Source organism: Hakea prostrata, chromosome 7 (assembly GCF_041222555.1).
Source record: "Hakea prostrata isolate BN-2017 chromosome 7, UWA_Hpros_2, whole genome shotgun sequence".
NCBI lineage: Eukaryota > Viridiplantae > Streptophyta > Magnoliopsida > Proteales > Proteaceae > Hakea > Hakea prostrata.
In genome coordinates, this window is record NC_142606.1 from 71869597 (window position 1) to 71887360 (window position 17764).

The 17764-nt window shown below is 37.3% G+C and overlaps 2 protein-coding genes across 3 annotated transcripts; one reads left to right on the plus strand and one right to left on the minus strand.

Annotated features, from left to right (window-relative positions):
• Positions 1-2916: 2916 nt before the first annotated feature.
• On the minus strand, positions 2917-4759 carry LHCA6 (PSI type II chlorophyll a/b-binding protein (Lhca2*1)). Its single transcript, XM_089161323.1, has 5 exons — positions 4677-4759; positions 4399-4566; positions 4266-4303; positions 3667-4181; positions 2917-3236 (listed from the first exon to the last, which is right to left on the minus strand). Exons 1-5 carry the CDS (start codon positions 4733-4735, stop codon positions 3219-3221), a joined length of 798 nt encoding a protein of 265 aa, XP_089017449.1. The 5' UTR covers positions 4736-4759; the 3' UTR covers positions 2917-3218.
• A 262-nt stretch (positions 4760-5021) lies between these two features.
• Positions 5022-12136, plus strand: LOC149011979 (putative polygalacturonase). Of its 2 annotated transcripts, XM_089161321.1 has the most exons (6): positions 5022-5299; positions 5437-5975; positions 8351-8471; positions 9702-9953; positions 10466-10619; positions 11464-12136. In XM_089161321.1, the coding sequence occupies exons 2-6, from the start codon at positions 5550-5552 to the stop codon at positions 11987-11989; spliced, it is 1479 nt and encodes a 492-aa protein (XP_089017447.1). In that variant the 5' UTR covers positions 5022-5299; positions 5437-5549; the 3' UTR covers positions 11990-12136. The 2 variants fall into 2 exon arrangements, with proteins under 2 accessions (XP_089017447.1, XP_089017448.1); XM_089161322.1 differs by having other exon boundaries at positions 5022-5975; positions 9705-9953.
• Positions 12137-17764: the final 5628 nt, after the last annotated feature.

The following is a 17764-nucleotide window of genomic DNA, read 5'->3' on the forward strand; positions in this document are numbered from 1 at the left end:
TTGCTGATGATACTTTTCTTGTTTTGTCGAGCGAAAAGGAAGACATTTTGGCCCTAAAAGTTGTATTATAACTTTTTTCTGATATCACAGGCCAAGAAATTAATTTTGAAAAAAGTGGGGCATTCTTAGCAGAAATATACCGTCTACTGAAAAGAATGCAATCCTACAAACTTTGGGAATCAATGAAATGAAAAAAGATTCAGTTTATTTAGGATCGCAACTCTTACACGATCGGTCCAAAATAAAAGATCTTCAGTTTATAACCAACAAAATGAAGAAGAAGATGGCCTTCTGGAAAGCGGCGAATCTCTCATTTGCAGGAAGGGGGTTACTAATAAAATATGTCCTTCAAAGTCAGTCGTTATACCACATGCAGTGCTTTAAATTCCCAACTACAATATGCAAACAAATTGATTCCTTATGCCAAAAATTCTGGCTAGGGAATCCAACAAAGGAAAAGCAACTTACGCTCATCTCATGGGACCAATGCTGCGAATCAAAAGAAAATGGCGGGCTGGGCTTCAAGAAAATGGGGGAAGTTAACACAGCTCTCTTACTCAAGCAAGGATGGAGAATGCTCAAGAACCCCGAATCATTATAGGTGCGGACACTAAAGGCAAAATACTTCCCACATACTTCACCTTTCGATCCAAAGGTGAAAAGAAGAAATGGATCATGGACGTGGAACAACATCCGTGGAATATTACCAAAATTGGAGAATATGATATGGAGAAAGATAGGAAACGGGAGGAACACATCTTTTTGGTTTGATCCCTGGATCAAAAATCCGGAAGATTGAACACAACTAGAACCTAATACGAGCCAGTGTGAGAGAAACAATTCGATAGCTCAAGTGGTGGATTCAATCAATTTGCCCAACAGGGAGTTGTCACTTCCTCTAAACTCTCATCTATTCCACCTCTCTCACCTGAGACTGTCAAATGAAAATGATACATGGATGTCTCTTATTTCAAGTAATGGGGATTTCTCTGTCAAACTGGCAAGAAAAACCCTTGCGCAAATAAGATCGACATCTCATTCTTCTATTTACACCGGTTGGTTGGTGGAGGTTCTTTTGGAAAATACTCCTACTCCTCAAACTTAAGACCTTTTTTGGCGTCTGTTAAATGCAGGATTACCAGTTAAGGCAACACTTGCGCAATGGATACCAATATTCCCAGAATGCGAACTTTGTGGAAATTGTGTGGAATCTGCATGGCTTGTATTCCTTTCTTGTGAATGGACGAAAAGGATTTGGGCGGCTGGACCACTGGGTTTGAGAACAGAAAGATTCAAAAGTCCATCAATCAGGGATCTGTGCAACTCCTTTATCCTAGACGCAAGGATGGATAAGGCATCAAAAAGATCCTAGACGCAAGGATGGATAAGGCATCAAAAAGATGGATGGTGTCCGTTTTTATAATTACATGCTACTTTATCTGGAAAGAACAGAATAATAAAATCATTAATAAAGATAAACCCAACCCCATCAAAGCTCTAAATAACATAGCAAGTTGGATCCAGGATTTAAAAATCACACCACAAGAAAGTTTTGAAAACTCACATCACCAAACACAAACACAACCATCTGAGCCAAATACTTGCTTTTGTAATACTCTAACTAACTTAAATCTTTGTCCAACTTTATTGTGTGCAGGGGTACATAATGCAAAACTAGACAGCACAAGTTGGAATGTGGGAGTAGTGCATGAAGGGCAGTTAAAGCTTCTAAGCACAGGAGGTCTAGCGAAGGGAAACATCGTTGAGGCACTCTTGATTGGATTAAAGGAAGGGATAGATCAAGCATTGCACCACAATATTCAAATACAAGATATATGGTGCAATAACAAAGAAGTTCGTGATCTACTCATGCCACTTAATCACAGCAAATGGCCGATATCTCATGTCCCAATTTTGATAAATATAGTAACTCACATTAAGGATGCAAACCTTAATAGTTTTTGTGATACCATACTCCACCAATGGCTCATGTATTTAACATTTCAGTCCTCTATAGACTTTAACAAGTCATATGTAATAGACCCTACTATCTTATGTATCTGTTATCTTAATTAACAAAGATTTTGTTTTTCAAAAAAAAAAATTTATTCACATGATAAAGCAAAAAGCCAAAGAAAAATACAAGTCTGATAGCCAAATACATGGAATATTGCTGAATGGTCGTGTTCGCTATTTCATATAAGAAAATTAAGACGAAATTCAATATAATTCGATTAATGATATAGTACAAACCATGTTTATTAACCAAGCCAAAGCCATATATTTATTCATAAATAAAATAAAATTAATTTATGGCCTATTTGGTTACATGAATCCATAGATTCCAAATCTCTAGATTCATGAATGCGAGATTTATACCCATTTGGTTGTAAAAATTCCAAAAATTCCTAGATTCATGAAATCTAGAGATTCATCTTTTTACACTAAAAACGTGAATCTGTAGATTTATGGGTTTTACACTAAAAACGTGAATGAGCCGACCGTGGAGATTTCACCCATCGGGTAGGAGCCGACTAAGGAAAGAATGAACAATAATGATATGAATAGGATAGTTCTAACCGCCCTTCCTTTTATAGATTTTCCCGACGGTTCGAGGAGACTCAAACCCTAGTTTGGTGTGATCCGCCCAGTCATTGTGTCCACTCAATACGTCACGTATGAGTTCGTTTTGAACAAAACATACTTGACCGACGATTGAGTCTACTCTATGAGTTATTGAGTCCCAACTTGTCTTCGGTCTCAATTTACTAGGATTCACTTTGTTATCCCTTTACGCTGTATAACCGACCTTGACTTGGTAAGGCGAGCTAGTTTATTTCTCCTTTATCAATGGGTATTGGGTGAAATTCAGAGATTTAACGCCTACTATAAAAGCACTAAATATTTGTGTATTCACAAAAATCATGTCGACCAAATAGTTTTTTAAGATGAATTCACAGATTTCATTCTACACCAAACAGTTAATTTTGTAAATTATGACTCCATAGATTTGAAATCTCCATACTCATGTAACCAAACATGCCCTTAAAGAAGCATAAGATGCATGCTGGAGGATCATGTGAAAATTCATCATTTTATTTATCAATTTTGATTTTATCCCTTTATATATACCAAGTAATGAACAATTTAAAGGACATAGAAATAACCCAATTAACAAGTCATTTCAGGCCTCTTCTTCCCCTTCTCCAATTAACATGTTACCGTGAAGTGAATGCCTGCAAACACAAATAAGTTTTTAGTAATCATCTTCATGAAAGAAACTAGAAAGAATTGTGAAACCCCGTTTGGTCACAAGGCAAGTGTTAAATAACGGAAAATAACAAAATGGTATAAAAAGGAAATTTTACCAAGGTCAATGGAGGGTTAGTGGAAAAGTCGTAGGTTCAACCCTTATCGTAGGCATATGTAATATTTCCATTCCCATTTTTCGAGTGTGGATCATCTCCCCTGACCCCTGACAGGGAACACTCTGTGCTCCTCCTCTGACGACATTACAACTACAATTTATGTGGGGCCCACAACTCTATGAGGCCTCCTGTAATTTGTGGTCAACAGTTGAAGGGAACTCCCCGTCAGGGCGTCAGGGGAGATGATCCGGACTCTAATTTCTCTATGTATAAAAAGTGCTACCGAAGAAAAACTTACCGAGAAAATGTTGCAGTGTCCCGGATCTGCAATGTGGGCCATCAAGTTTTCAATTGGGCCTTCTCCTGTATAAATAGCCTGAAAGCAAAAGCCCACGAAAGCCAGCATGGCTAGACGACCATTCTTGATTTCTTTAGTCCTCAAAACCATAACGGGCTCTGGAGAACCCCTACCCCACATAATCGGGTCGAACCACAACCCACCTGGGTACCCAACATCCGGTTTTGGGTTCTTCCTGTTTGGAAACTTGGGCTCAATATCCACACAACCAGGCTTGATTAGATCGGCCCATCTTCTTCCCTCGGCCCAACCCATCAAAACCAATTGAACCACAAACAAGGTCACCGGGTCCGCAAAGTATTCCCGCGCACCAGCATCATACCACGAGAAGTTTTCTATGAACCCTAACTTCTCCAGCCACTCAGGGATCAAGATTCCGGCAACGGCCAGCATTGCCCATCTGGAATGCATTAACTCAGCTTGAGCAAACCACTGGAGAAGCTCCGGATCAGATCCTACGATGGATTTAAACCAAAATTTCAGTTCGATTCAGAGTTTATCTAAGTGTTTTTACATTGTAACTCGCAAGAAAAGCTTACCTAGTCCGAGAGGATCGAAACCAAAGTCTCCTGGGAGACTGGAGAGTTGCAGAGAAGAAGAAATGTCACTAATTTCGATTCCGAAGTATGTAAAAACAAAGAGAGATAATACAGAAGGAAAAAAAAAACGCACCTTCCATCGAGCCACGGAGGAGGCGAACTACCTGGGAACCAGAGAGGTCTATCGGGAGGAAGAGGCTTACAAATACTGGATACTCCTTTAGTTGCATTAACCGCGCCGCTTCTTAATGATTTACATTTAAGTGTGAAGCTGCCTGATAAGGTGTTTTGAGATGTTTCCCTATTAATTTCTCCAAACAGCATTTACATTAACGAATCAGATTACGATTACGAATTCCAACTTCGAAGATACCTAAATTTGGAAAGAAAATAGAAGAAATCCAAACTAACCTTGGAGCTGAAGCAGGAGGGAGCTTCGACAACGAAGAAGACGCGATAGGCAATGCCATGGTGAGCTTCTCAATCTCCCACCGCTGCAGAGCTCTAATTGAACAAGAAAGATTTAAGGACAGGAAGTAGTGATGCAGGTATTATCCCCAAATGTCCAATCAAATCGTGCCACATCGGTGACTGAGACACCTCAATTACTTAAGTATTCAACTTCTCCAGCTACTGAGAGGTAAACAGCAAAAATAAAATTTTCTCACTGCAGTAGATTGATCGAAATTGTGCAATTTTGTTTTATCTTGCAGTGGACTTCGAGCAGCTCTGGTATCATCTAAGGTAGGTCTCAGAGACCGGGTAATTCTGGTTCGTTGAGCTATCTCTCTCTGTCCGACCTCTTACCTGCTCGATGGAATGTTTGACTTTCAACTTCAAATTATACTTTTCAAATAAAGAAACTCTAAAGTTCGCGTCAACAGAAAAATTTTATAGTTGATGTTGGTATGGTCGTTTTCCGAACGCAGATTCATGGCGCCAGTAGAACAGATCGTCCTTATCTGTTCCTCATGGATGCCGCCATAACTACGGCAGTTTCGTCACAGTTGCATCTCCCATGAACCTGAACCGAGGTAGAAAAGTTCTAGCCTGGTTTCGTTAGTTTTGGCGAATGCAAGCTGAACCTTACCTTTCAATTTACTTCATTACCAAACTCTCTTGATTTTGACAAGTCTCCTCACCTTCTAAAACTTTTAGTTTCTTCCTCCAGATTAATTTTGCGATTCAAAATTTTGGGGTTTAATTCAGTCTCTGAGGTGAAACCGTTGATTTCTTCGAATAGAAATTCCACAGTTTGTTTTGAACAGACTCGTTAATCTGATAATGGGAGATACCTTATCATTTGGGAGGTGTCACTTCCAAATACCCGACTTCAAGCGATGTGTTCCTCCATTTCTATCTTCACGCAAGAGACTTTTCTCTGTTCTCTGGATCGTTGGATTTGTTTCTGTTTTAATATGGCAGCGGAACATCGTTTATGATTTTCCCTTTTTCCAGAAAGTACCAGTTAACTCCATTCCAACTCAACGTACATTTGTGTTCAATTTGACTGATTTTGGCGGTGTTGGCGATGGCGTAACATTAAATACCAACGCATTTGAGAGTGCTATTGCCGCTATTTCTAAGGTGGAGAAGAGAGGAGGTGGACAGCTTAATGTGCCCGCTGGGCGTTGGCTTACGGCACCTTTTAATCTTACCAGTCACATGACTCTTTTTCTTGCTGAGGATGCTGTTATACTCGGGATTGAGGTAGGTAGATACTAGATAGTTTTTCCTTATTCAAGACTTGTAAATTTACTATCAATCTATTGTTCTTGATGCAGAGATGAAATTATTTAAGAATCTAATGGTGGATTCATTCCTCTTACTTCCCTGTAGTCTAGTCTTTTTCTTTTAATACACAGCTAGATACAGTGACTTGGTTGTGTTAAGTTAATCATGAAAATTTTGCTGATCTTATGGTTATCAGATTCGAATATCTTCATAGTTTCAAACTACTTGTTAATAGATTTTGGCTAGTGACTCTCCTTCCCTTGGATTCAGGATCAAAGATTTTTTGGTTTGGCTTAGTAAATATAACCTTTTATATTTATTAAATTTGATCCTATGGATGGATATGTAGTATCATTGTATTCGAAATATTATCAGTGGTTGGAATCTCTTGAATCTTAAGTGGTTTAAAATGCAAAGGTAATGATTATCACTGTGTGCTTAGTCTTAACATGTGGTGTTAAAAATGGTTGCTGGAGGATTCCTTGTTTGATTCAAGAAATATTTGCCTTTGCACAACTTTATTACTGATTCAGCTTTCTATTCTTTGTAACACGATAACATCGGTTCTGGAGATGAAGTTTGGATAAATATTCTTTCTTTTGTATCAAGGTACTAGTCTACCATTATGATTTTCTCTTTGTATACTTCATGCTTTTTCACATGGTGGCTTTTTGGGTTGCCTAGTATTTCTATTTTCCCATTCTCTGCTAAAATAGGATAATTTTGTATGAGATTTTGGACATGCATTTTTTTTCTTCTAATTTACTTAATTAATCTTGCCAGATAGGATTTCAACCTTCAAGGAAGTGTTTGCATTTGCTATATAGTGGAATCAACTGAGATTTTATGCTTTAAAGCTGGGAAGACAATTTGGTGGATCTCTGGGGGCAAACCAGCTTTGCCTATCTGCTTTAGTATGAGTAGGGATGACTATCCAAGGTATCAAGTGCTAGCACTGATTACGCCTATGCCATCAATATTCTGGCAAAAGTTGGCTGATCCCAGTTGGGATCAGTGGTATCCAATCCAATATGCAATACCAAGATTTAGATTGTTGTCACTTCTCCTCATTAGAGGTGTGAGATCATGTAATATATTTATCTCCTTCTGCACTTCGGTCAAGGCACCCCAGGCATATCCAGTGAGTGATCAACTCTTTGCAATGGTTGATACCCAATGCTACTGTGAGGGATTCTCAGATAGGAGGAATATTTAGGTCTTGGTCTCCTTTAAGGTCCTAAATGCTGATGCTTTTGCTTCCAAGTTGAGCATCTAATGATAATTGTCTCAATAATTTTCAAGGGTAGCCTATAGGTCCAACTGTTTCTTTAGAAAGTTTTGTTATTTGAATAAACATTAATGTAATGATGTAGCCTCAATTGAATGAGGGCCAACAATCTAAGATCTAGATGAATGAGCTGTTAAGAATGATTAGGGATTCTGTTTGGGTCAAAACAGGGGGTGAAGGTAGGGTTGAGGGCTCCTAGATTAGGAATTCTTGATGGATGGCCGCTGGTTTAAGTCCCTTATAATTCTGAACTTAGGGTTAGGGTTTTATGCATTTAGGCTATGGGTATGGAGAGGTCTCAAGATAGAAGATGAAAGGATGGAAGGAAGAATGGAGGGTTGCTGGCTTACCAAAAAATTGAAAGAAAAGCCTTGTGGTGAGTTGAGGTGGTGGTGGACAGAACTGCATGTATGCTAAATGCATAGCCATAGAGGATTCTCAACTTTAAGTCACTTAGAGACCATTTTCCTTGACCATGTGGAGCGACCTTACCACATCTGGGGCATGATCTTCTCTCAGAACAACAAACAAATAGGCTGCAATAGCTAATTTTATTAATAATCTGAACTGTGAGCCTTACAAACTGTTGTTTCTAATTCCTGGTTGTATTCTAATTTCTAATACCAAACTGAGTTCAAAACAAACTCTAGTAATATGCATTATGTAATTAAATAATGTGTATCACTCTAAATAGACCTGACTTAACTTTAGACTGACTTAAACAGAAATTAAAAGCCCATTATGGATTATGTATGACATATCTTTTGTACTAACTAAGGTATTTCCACCCAAAAAAAATGACTTACTAAGGTTCTGCTGGTTGTATGGATTGGCTTCTTATGTTGCTGGGCAGCAAGTCTAGGGTTTCTTCTAGGCCTTTGTCTTCAATTTGAGGTAGGTCTTGGGACCTATATTATTGAACAATGAAGTTCATTCAATTTCTTCTGTCTGCTATATTACTTCTTGTTATGTACCTTACAGTAGTGTTACTAAGCTGTTAAGAATGATTAGGGTTACCATTTTACATATTATTATTGAATCATACTAACATATCATTTAACAGGATGAAAAGTATTGGCCACTGATGCCTCCTTTGCCCTCTTATGGATATGGGAGAGAGCATCCTGGAGCACGATATGGGAGTCTGATCCATGGTCAAAATCTCAAGGATGTCATTATAACTGGTTAGACATTTTTTTTTTTTAATTTTTTTCCATTCAATAATTGACACGAGTTTTCATGGGGTAGTGTCTCCATTCTAATCCACCAACTCAGAAAGTTACTGAGTGAATATATTCCTGCATGTTCCAAAATTGTTTTCTACAGCCAAGCTTAATAAAAGTTCCAGCCATATGAGCCAAATGGTTCTTGAGCCAAGTCAGCTACTCATGGTATGATCAATTAGATATTGCCTTTTTAAGTTGGTGGATCTTTCAGAAAGGTTTTTTCACATGAATTCGTGTCAGCGTTTTAATTCTCTGATGCTTATCTGGATGGTACAGCTGAGTTTTTCCTTGTACAGGAAAATACGGCTATCTGTCCAAGCTCTCTCTCTCTCTCTCTCTCTCTCTCTCTCTCTAGGTGTGGGTAGGGGCATTTCTTATCTGAGTTTCCCAATTGGAAGATTTGAGATAAGTTTTTAACTGGGTAGGAAATGGTGAATGACTTGGCCCAGGAGTGGCCAAAATTTTTATTTGTATCGGGGTTTGAGAAGAAGGGATTACTGGTTAGAAAGGCTAAGAGAAAGAGCTACTTTATTATTCTGGAAGCTGCTTATGTCATTATAGAGTCAAATTCATTGTTATCCCCCTTGTCTAGTCCTCTGCAACATTATGCTCTATTGAAACATTGTCAAAATTCAACTGTAGTCATTTTAAGTGCTGCATATGTTTCAGACTTTCAGTATCCTTTTAAGTCTGTGTAGCAGATTTAAGTATACCAACCAGGTAAAGTTTCACCATCTATAAACAAAAGCCTATTCAAATCCTAGGTCTGCCAGAGTTATAAATAGAATCTAAGATCTGTATCTGACTGATCTACATCCTGAAAAAATGAACAAGATGTCAAGCTGCTTAGGCAGTTGGATGAATTTAATCCAAATGTCTACTTGTGCCCCATAGATATACATTTATTGGCCGATTTCTCTTGGATGGACTGAGCTTCAAAGTCATAGCGATTGGATTTTTGGATGATTCAGCTTTCTTTGGATTATTTTCTTCGTTATTAATCACACATCTGTATGGGTTGCTGATGAGCCATATGTTCCATTATCAAAACCTTGTAGGAAACAGAAGTTGTATCTGTCATTTCTGAAGTGATTCAAACTCTTTTTTCCCTCTCTTATTTTGTGGGAAAGGGGAGGGAGGTTTGGTGGTGTTGATAGCATAACTAATAGCTTTTCATTCTATACAAAGCAGGGCATAATGGCACCATAGACGGACAAGGTAAATCATGGTGGGTGAAGCATCAGCAGAAACTTCTCAACCATACCAGGGGCCCACTTGTGCAGATCATGTGGTCAAGTAACATCTGGATTTCTAATATCACTTTACGCAATTCTCCTTTCTGGACCCTCCATCCCTATGACTGCAAGAATGTAACTATCACGAATGTAACCATTTTAGCTCCTGTATTAGGAGCTCCAAACACTGATGGAATTGATCCTGGTAAGTGTGCCATCCTACTGTTTCTACTATCTTGTTCATTGGTCATTTTGTGATGGAAGAATTTATGGTGAACCACCAGGGGTTGTTAACCATATGATACTGAGTTTAATCACGATTGCCTAAAAATCTCAAAGCAGGTTGATGACAGTTGGAATGGAGATTATATGTGTCCCATCCTTAAATGTTTACCAACCAGTCAAACAGATGGAATAGGAATTATGTGAGTGCTTCATCTTTAAAATACCTAGCAGTCAGTCGAACTTTCTGTTCAATAAGTAGAAATGGATCCTGCTGTTTCAGATTCTGGGAGAATGGTGGACCCATGATTGTCATATACTTCTCTTTGTTAGAGAAAAGTCCTCATTTAGCTTTTGGCTTAAATTGTTTCTCTTTATATCCTTGGTGCTAAGATAGTTCATTGGTATGGGATATTCACAATTTTAAGTGACATGGATTATTCTTTTTATTGGTATTCTGAGATTGGAATTCAGACTAGGGTTTGTTCTCTGCAGATTCATGTGAGAATATGGTAATAGAGGATTGTTACATCAGCGTAGGAGATGATGGAATTGCAATAAAGAGTGGCTGGGATCAATTTGGAATTTCTTATGGTCGACCTTCCACCAACATTCTCATCCGAAACCTTACTGTTCGCTCTATGGTGAGGTGAGTTATTGCTTGTTATGTTTTCCCGCTCGTCAGATGCACAAATATGTGCGAATATAGTGGTTCATGCCTGTTATATGTTGCAACAGCTGTGATATTTCATGGAAGGACTATTTTGCCTTGCCCTAGTACCCTGAACCCCCCCCCCACCCCACATGCCCGGCAGTTCCCTCCTGCTACCTATGGCCTCCAGACCAGTAGTATGAAACCAATGCCATTGAGGGCTTGAAGTCATCAGGCAAGGCCAAAAGCTTCTATATATGGGGGAGGGGGTAATTTATGTATTGAGAAGAAGCCTTGGCCTTAAGGAGATTTGAACACTTGACCTATTATTTGATATTGTTCTTTGCCAACTGAGTCAACCCCTTGGGGTTCAGGCAAGGCCAAAATTGGACATCATGTTTGGCCTGCCACAATTTTCATCCATTCATGTCTATGGTACAATTTATGCGTAGAATATGCTATAATAGTGTGTGCGCATACAATAACCATAAATATTATCAGCAGTGTTCTCCCTTTGCATATGTTTTTTAAGAAGAGAATGGTTCATGCTCCTCTTTACAAGTCCTACTTGTGTTTACTTACCATAAATGGGTCCAGTCTAAGTCCAGAGCCAGCATGGGTCTCCACTGTGTCATGCTCATCAGTGCCATGCCTTTAAAGTTGATGTGCCTTTACCATTAGTTGAAAACACACCTGGACGCATGTTGGGCCCAGTTTGTTAGTTGAACATTGTCGTGTCTTGTCCTTAGGTGTGTCTCTTTACATATTTGGCTTTCTTCATTCAAGTCCTTTTTTGCATTTGACGTGTAACAAAGGTCTGCTTTATTGCACTGTTGGCCAGTGCGGGAGTATCAATCGGCAGTGAGATGTCTGGGGGAGTCTCAAACATAACAGTGGAGAATCTTCATGTATGGAGCTCAAGACGAGCAGTTCGGATCAAGACCGCCCCTGGGAGAGGGGGATATGTTCGACAGATACACTACAGGAACTTGACCTTTGACAATACCCGGGTGGGGATTGTTATTATGACCAACTATAATCAGCACCCTGATGAGAGTTACAATCACTCGGCCCTCCCACTCCTTGAGGATATAAGCTTTACTGGTGTTCGTGGCCAAGGAGTTCGAGTCCCAGTTCAAATCCAAGGCAGTGAAGAGATACCTGTTAGAAACATTACGTTTCAGGACATGTCAGTGGGAATAACAAAGAAGACGAAGGATGTCTTTCAATGTGCTTTTGTTCAAGGACGGGTGATTGGAACCATCTTCCCTGATCCATGTGAAAATCTTGACCGATATGATGAACAAGGACGGCCGGTTAAGCAGTCGAAATCCCAGAACATTACAAGCATAGATAACAATGTCTGAAGGGGTTCCTGAATTAAACTCACAGATTGATGACTTCATCTTGTATCTACTGATACAGTTTTGGCTGCAACAGATGAAGCATTTTTTTACTTTTTGTTGCAGCCTCTTCATCCTCCTTGCTGGTTTGCACACATGGCATAAAGGTTCATGATAGAAAGAATATCTAATATGTTTTATTAAAGTGAGCATATGTACTTATAGAACAACTGAGTTGTAGTGGAGGAGTATCTGCACTGAGTCATTTAATAGTTCAATTGTGCTTTGAATGTAAAATGTCCCATTGCATTCTTTGATTCAGAATTCAGTTATTCAAATTGGTGTCAAATCTGGTATGCTGGGACTGGGATAAAGGATTTGAGTAGACCAATGCCAACAAAATGAATCGATCTCAATAGGTTTGGTGCTTCTTGAAAGCAATTGAAACCTTCTTATAGGTAGCACCAATATTGTCACACCAAATCTGAGGAGAGGGCAAAGTTCGAATCCCTCCAGGCCAAGGCGTCCTAGCGAAGTCGGCCGTCAACAAACACTGGGCCAATTGTATAAAAAGAGCTTTGTTGGAGGAGTGCTGCATGTATTTTAATAGTTCAATTGTGCTTTGAATGTAAAATGTCCCATGGCATTCTTTGATTCAGAACCTCAGTTATGCATGATTAGTATCATATAAAATAAAATAAATTTTTCTTCAGGAGCCCTCGACGCTTCGAATTATACCCCTCAATATATTTATATCAAAACCCTAATCTGAAATAACGCCATACTTACATCTCTTAGTGTAACACGGGTCATCGAATAAAGAATCTAAATGCAATTTGTGCTTTACCAAAATAATTTTTACGCAAAGTTCGCATGGTCTTCATAAACTCGGCCTTCGCTCGCTTTGCAGGAAAATTTTGCTCATTTCGTGAACTCCATTCCCGCTAGGTTGCCATACCCGAAAATCATGTAAAAACCGCCCCCAAAAACACCCTTTTTTGCGGGGCAATCAAACCACCCACCTTTGTTTTTTTTTTTTTTTTTGTTTTTTTTAAAAAACCAAACCATCATTGAGGTTTGATTTGTGGGTTTGTTTTTTTTATAAAAAAAAAATAATAATTTATTTTTTGTGTTTTTTTTTTTGTTTTTTCAGTAACCATTGATTATTCATTGGCCTGTTTGGTTACATGAGTCTGGAGATTTCAAATATCTAAAGATTTTAAATCTATAAATTTCAAATCTATGGAGTTATAATTTATAAAATTAGATGTTTGGTTGTGGAATGAAATCTATGGATTCATCCTAAAAAACTATTTGATCGACGTGATTTTTGTGAATGTGCAAATGTATAGCTTTTTTGAAATCTCTGGATTTCACCCCTTACCCATAAATCTACAGATTCACGTTTTTAGTGTAAAAAGGTGAATCTCTAGATTTCATGAATCTATAGATTTTTACAACCAAACGGGTATAATTCTCAGATTCATGAATCCAGAGATTTGAAATCTCTGGATTCATGTAACAAAACAGAGGCAAAACCATAAATTTATTTAATTTTAAGATATATTAGCACGAGGAATTGAAGAGTGATATCATAACTGTTATTCTATTTTATTTACTATATTTTGATACATTACAATATCTTTCCAGATAGGATAGAATAAAACAAACAAATTATTATTGTCACATAAGTTTGGTAATTCTCAACATGGGCAATTGTGTCCTTTTATTGATTCTTTTTAAAATTTTCATTTCAATTGGAATTTGGTTATTTATAATGTACCATCATCTCAATAAGCATTCATGTCGGAATGGTTAAAGTGCCCCCACTCATAATTGGTAAATTCGTATTTGGTTTTCTCCCTTCCTCTTCGTCTACATATATTAAATACATATAATATAACTTTACGATTTTCTTAATGTATTGAGAACGCCAATCATAGAAAATACGAATAGAGTTACGGCATCCTGAATTATTGGTTCTATCCTTTTCATTTGTCATGCATGTTTATTACGTGCAACTTGTAATTTTGCCTAATATCACATAGATGCATAGAAAATAATATATTTTACATATTTAATATTGAAAAGCATTTGTTAGTTGATGGACCATATATATTGAAAGCCACCCAAAAAAAAAAAAGTATAGATTCAACTTTTATCCACTAATAAAACATGGATTTTTATTTCATTTGATGGTGAAATTGATCTCAGTCAATTAATTCAAACAAAAAAAAAAAAGAGAAAATTTTGTTGATTTTTATCCTTGATCCGATAGATGAGATTTGGTTCTTTAAGAAAATAATTTATTTTTCTCAAATATGAGTAACCCCACCACCTAAGGCTGCTAAAAATATGAGAGGAATAGAAAACTAGATGAACCGGTCTATATTGGTAACTGAATCTATATATTTTTTAAAATTTGTTATAAACTCATGACCTATTTTATGAATACATCATTGACACAACCTAAATTTATTATTAATGACTTGATTCTTAACAAAACATTATTAAAAACATAAGCACCAGATGGACCACCAGAAGCAACCACATGTGTTGAAATGAGTGGTCCCAAACAGCGGCGGGGACCTATGAAGGGGCCGAGGGGGCCATGCCCCCCGGATTTTTAAAAAATTTTAAGAATTGCCTTAATTCTTCTGTTCTGAACTGTTCAACGAGAAGAAATTGACTATTGGATCGAGATCTCAACTATTGGATTGAGATCTTGGTCAAGATACTCGATCCAACAGTTATGAATCTCGCTGAACAGTTCAATGCTGAACTGAAGAAGGTCTATCAAACTATAAGACCCAAACTAACACCATACATGAGCCATGATATATGATGAAAAAAATCTACTTACACTCCTCAGTCATCGTCGTGCGAATCCTGCAATAAGAGAAGTGTGAGAAAGAGATCTTCAATTTGGAATCGTTTAACTATTTACAAGGGCATGGTTGTTTCCAAGATCCTCATGTATCAAAAAAAAAACTCTACTTGTAAATGCAGGGTTGGTAGAGTGGTAAGATCCATACTTCTCAATGGAGAGGTCATGGTTTCGACCCTTGTGGACGACAAGCATCCCCCCTAAGGATGTAATCAAGGTGTGCGCAAGCTGGCCCGGATAAACCTCAAATACCAAATATTAGATTAACTTATAATAATATATTTAAATAATTAAAGACAACCCAACATTTAGATTAACTTATAATCACCAAGTAGAGAATCTGAAGGTTGTGATCTTCATTTCATTTGAACTTTGTTTTATTCTTAAAATATTATACATATGTTATTCTAAAGTAGGGATAAAAAAGAAAGGTTTTGATGGTTCAGGCATGTATTGTGCTTGTGGCTTCTCACATGTATTATTACATCAAAACTAATTTAAGAAGAGAAGGAAAAGAAGAAGAAAAAAGAGCAAAGAGGTGTTTTTTCTCATGTTGTAGTTAGATTTTATATTAAAAAACCATAGCCTTATCTAATAATGCAACAACTGTTTTTTTTTTTTAAAGAAAAGCAATCATCCTAAATAGAAGAATCAAATTTTTTCTTTATTAGATAAGAAGTTCTATCACCTTATCAAAAAAGGGGGGAAAACACCCTCTTTACCACAAATCTTTGCCTTCTTTGAAATGGTTAGGTATGAGTTAGGAAAAATTCTCACTCAAAGTCATGTGTTAGATGTTTATGAATTGACCAATAAAATGTTGCTATCTTCTATGTAATAAAATAATAATGTCATTTAATATAAAAATAAGAATAAGAAATATAATATAAGAAAATGATATTGAATTTGATACAAATGTGCATATATTATTTTTTTTATTATAGAGGTTCATCTGGGCCAACTTACGCGCTCATCGACAACATCCGGCAGGAGATTCGAACTCTAACCTCCTTTGTGGAAGCGTTGGTTATGCTTATGAAAACAATAGATTAGATTTGCACTTAACACTTCAATCAATTCTAAAAGTTTCTAAAATGACATATTCTTTAGGTAAAAAATTCAAAATTGTTAGAGAAAAAGAATGTTAATAGTTATTATATTGTAGAGTAAATTGTACTACCACCTCAAAATGGAGGCTTTAAAGTATTCATATCCCACTTTTTGTTTGAGAAAACACATACTGTCTTATTCTCTTATAATGGTTAGTTATATTATCACAAAGATTATTATAACCTTTCAAGAAATCTTATTCTCATTTACCAAAAAAAAAAAACATTCTTTTGCGAATAAATGTTATTTCATGAAGACATTGTTAGTTTTTTTTTTTTTCCTCAAATTTTGGTAAGGACATTTTTTGAATTAAAGAAAAATAAATAATGGATTAACTGTTTTACTAATAGAATAGACTTATGTGTTTAATGAATTGAGGTGTCTGTGTTTTTTAAACAAAAAGTGGGGTGTCAGTGCTCTAAAGCCTCCATTTTGGGGTGTCAGTGCAATTTGTTTTATTTTTTATAATGAGCTTAAGTTAAATGATAAATTTACAATAGTTGAACATGGTAAAAATTGATAATGAGGTTAAGTTAAATTTGGTTAGAAAACTTGACCTTTATAGCACTCAATTATCTTATTTATTTTCATTTTTTTATTAGGGAGCTTTTTAATTTCATATCTCAAATTTGCGCTTGAATAAATTTGTTGATTAAAAAAAAAAGGAACAGGACCCCCGAGGGGCCGGGCACAGCCGAAGCCGCAAGGCTCCCCGAGTTAATAAATGATAAATAAGGACAAGTTTACGAACGAATAATAAATTGGTGACAAAAACCCCGTTGGAATAATTAACTACTAAAATAAAACATAAAATAAATAATAAACAGCACGATCCCTGAACGACCGCGAGTCGGAAACCCGCGACGAAGAAGATTGAGTGAGCCACAGGAGACAAAACCAACCCGGACCTCATGCTACCGCACAAAAAGAAAATGAGGACGATTTACCTACCCACCCGTTGGTCTCCCGGCAACAGGGGTAACCGCCCAATAGGTACCCCATGTTTCAAGCTTGGACAGGCATCTGGAAGTGGACTGCTTCACTTAGAATAGAGAGGTAAGAAGACAACGGCGTGGGATTATTGAATACAGAATATACCCATTCTAATAACGGCGACTGTTTGCGGCCTCGACGGCCCCATCTTCTCATTTAGAATGGATCGTAGGAACGCCCACATCCGATGAAAAACAGTTTCTTTGGCTTGAATTCTTACGTTTTGTGCCTTGTTTTGCTTTTTGGATTGTAGACCATCGTTTGAATTTTCTCAAAGAACGGGGAGAACAGATGGTACCGACGAAAACCATCCGGACAAACGAATGAAGTTGAAAGTCCTCATGACTTCCATTGATGTTTTTAGGGTTTGAGAGGTGGATTTGAACGAATCAAAACAAAAGAGCAAATTATGCGCAGGTTCGCGAAAATGAGTGGCGAAGCCTTGTGGGACGAAACAAAATAAAAATAAAAACAAAAATCCAAACGAGGGTATTTTTGCACCAAATTTATTAAATTACAGGTAACGCTTATTTAATCATTATAAAACAGGGGAGCTATGCAAGAAAACTTAAACTGATAAGTGACCGCCCAAACCTCAGGGGGTCCAGATGAAAATTACCAAAAAAGAAAAGAACAATTCGTCTGATTCGATCCAGGCAACCCATAAACGGGTCGAACCGGTGCCGACGTACCGTGTAAGAAAAGAAGAAAAAAACCGTAACTGCAAGTTGCAAGTTGCAAGTTGCAAGTGGAATTGGAAGGAAGGATGGCACATGATGTAATTTTGTTAAAGACTGAGGGCTTGTTTC

What these genes read in the sequence shown, in the direction of transcription:
- LOC149011979 (XM_089161321.1), top strand. Translation starts at nt 5,550, where the DNA reads ATGGGAGATACCTTATCATTTGGGAGGTGTCACTTCCAAATACCCGAC. An exon ending in CAAGGATGTCATTATAACTG is followed by an intron (nt 8,472 to 9,701) that starts GTTAGACATTTT and finishes TTCTATACAAAG; the next exon opens with CAGGGCATAATGGCACCATA. An exon ending in CACTGATGGAATTGATCCTG is followed by an intron (nt 9,954 to 10,465) that starts GTAAGTGTGCCA and finishes TGTTCTCTGCAG; the next exon opens with ATTCATGTGAGAATATGGTA.
- LHCA6 (XM_089161323.1), bottom strand. Translation starts at nt 4,735, where the DNA reads ATGGCATTGCCTATCGCGTCTTCTTCGTTGTCGAAGCTCCCTCCTGCT. An exon ending in CCTCCGTGGCTCGATGGAAG is followed by an intron (nt 4,304 to 4,398) that starts GTGCGTTTTTTT and finishes GCAACTCTCCAG; the next exon opens with TCTCCCAGGAGACTTTGGTT. An exon ending in TTTCGATCCTCTCGGACTAG is followed by an intron (nt 4,182 to 4,265) that starts GTAAGCTTTTCT and finishes AATCCATCGTAG; the next exon opens with GATCTGATCCGGAGCTTCTC.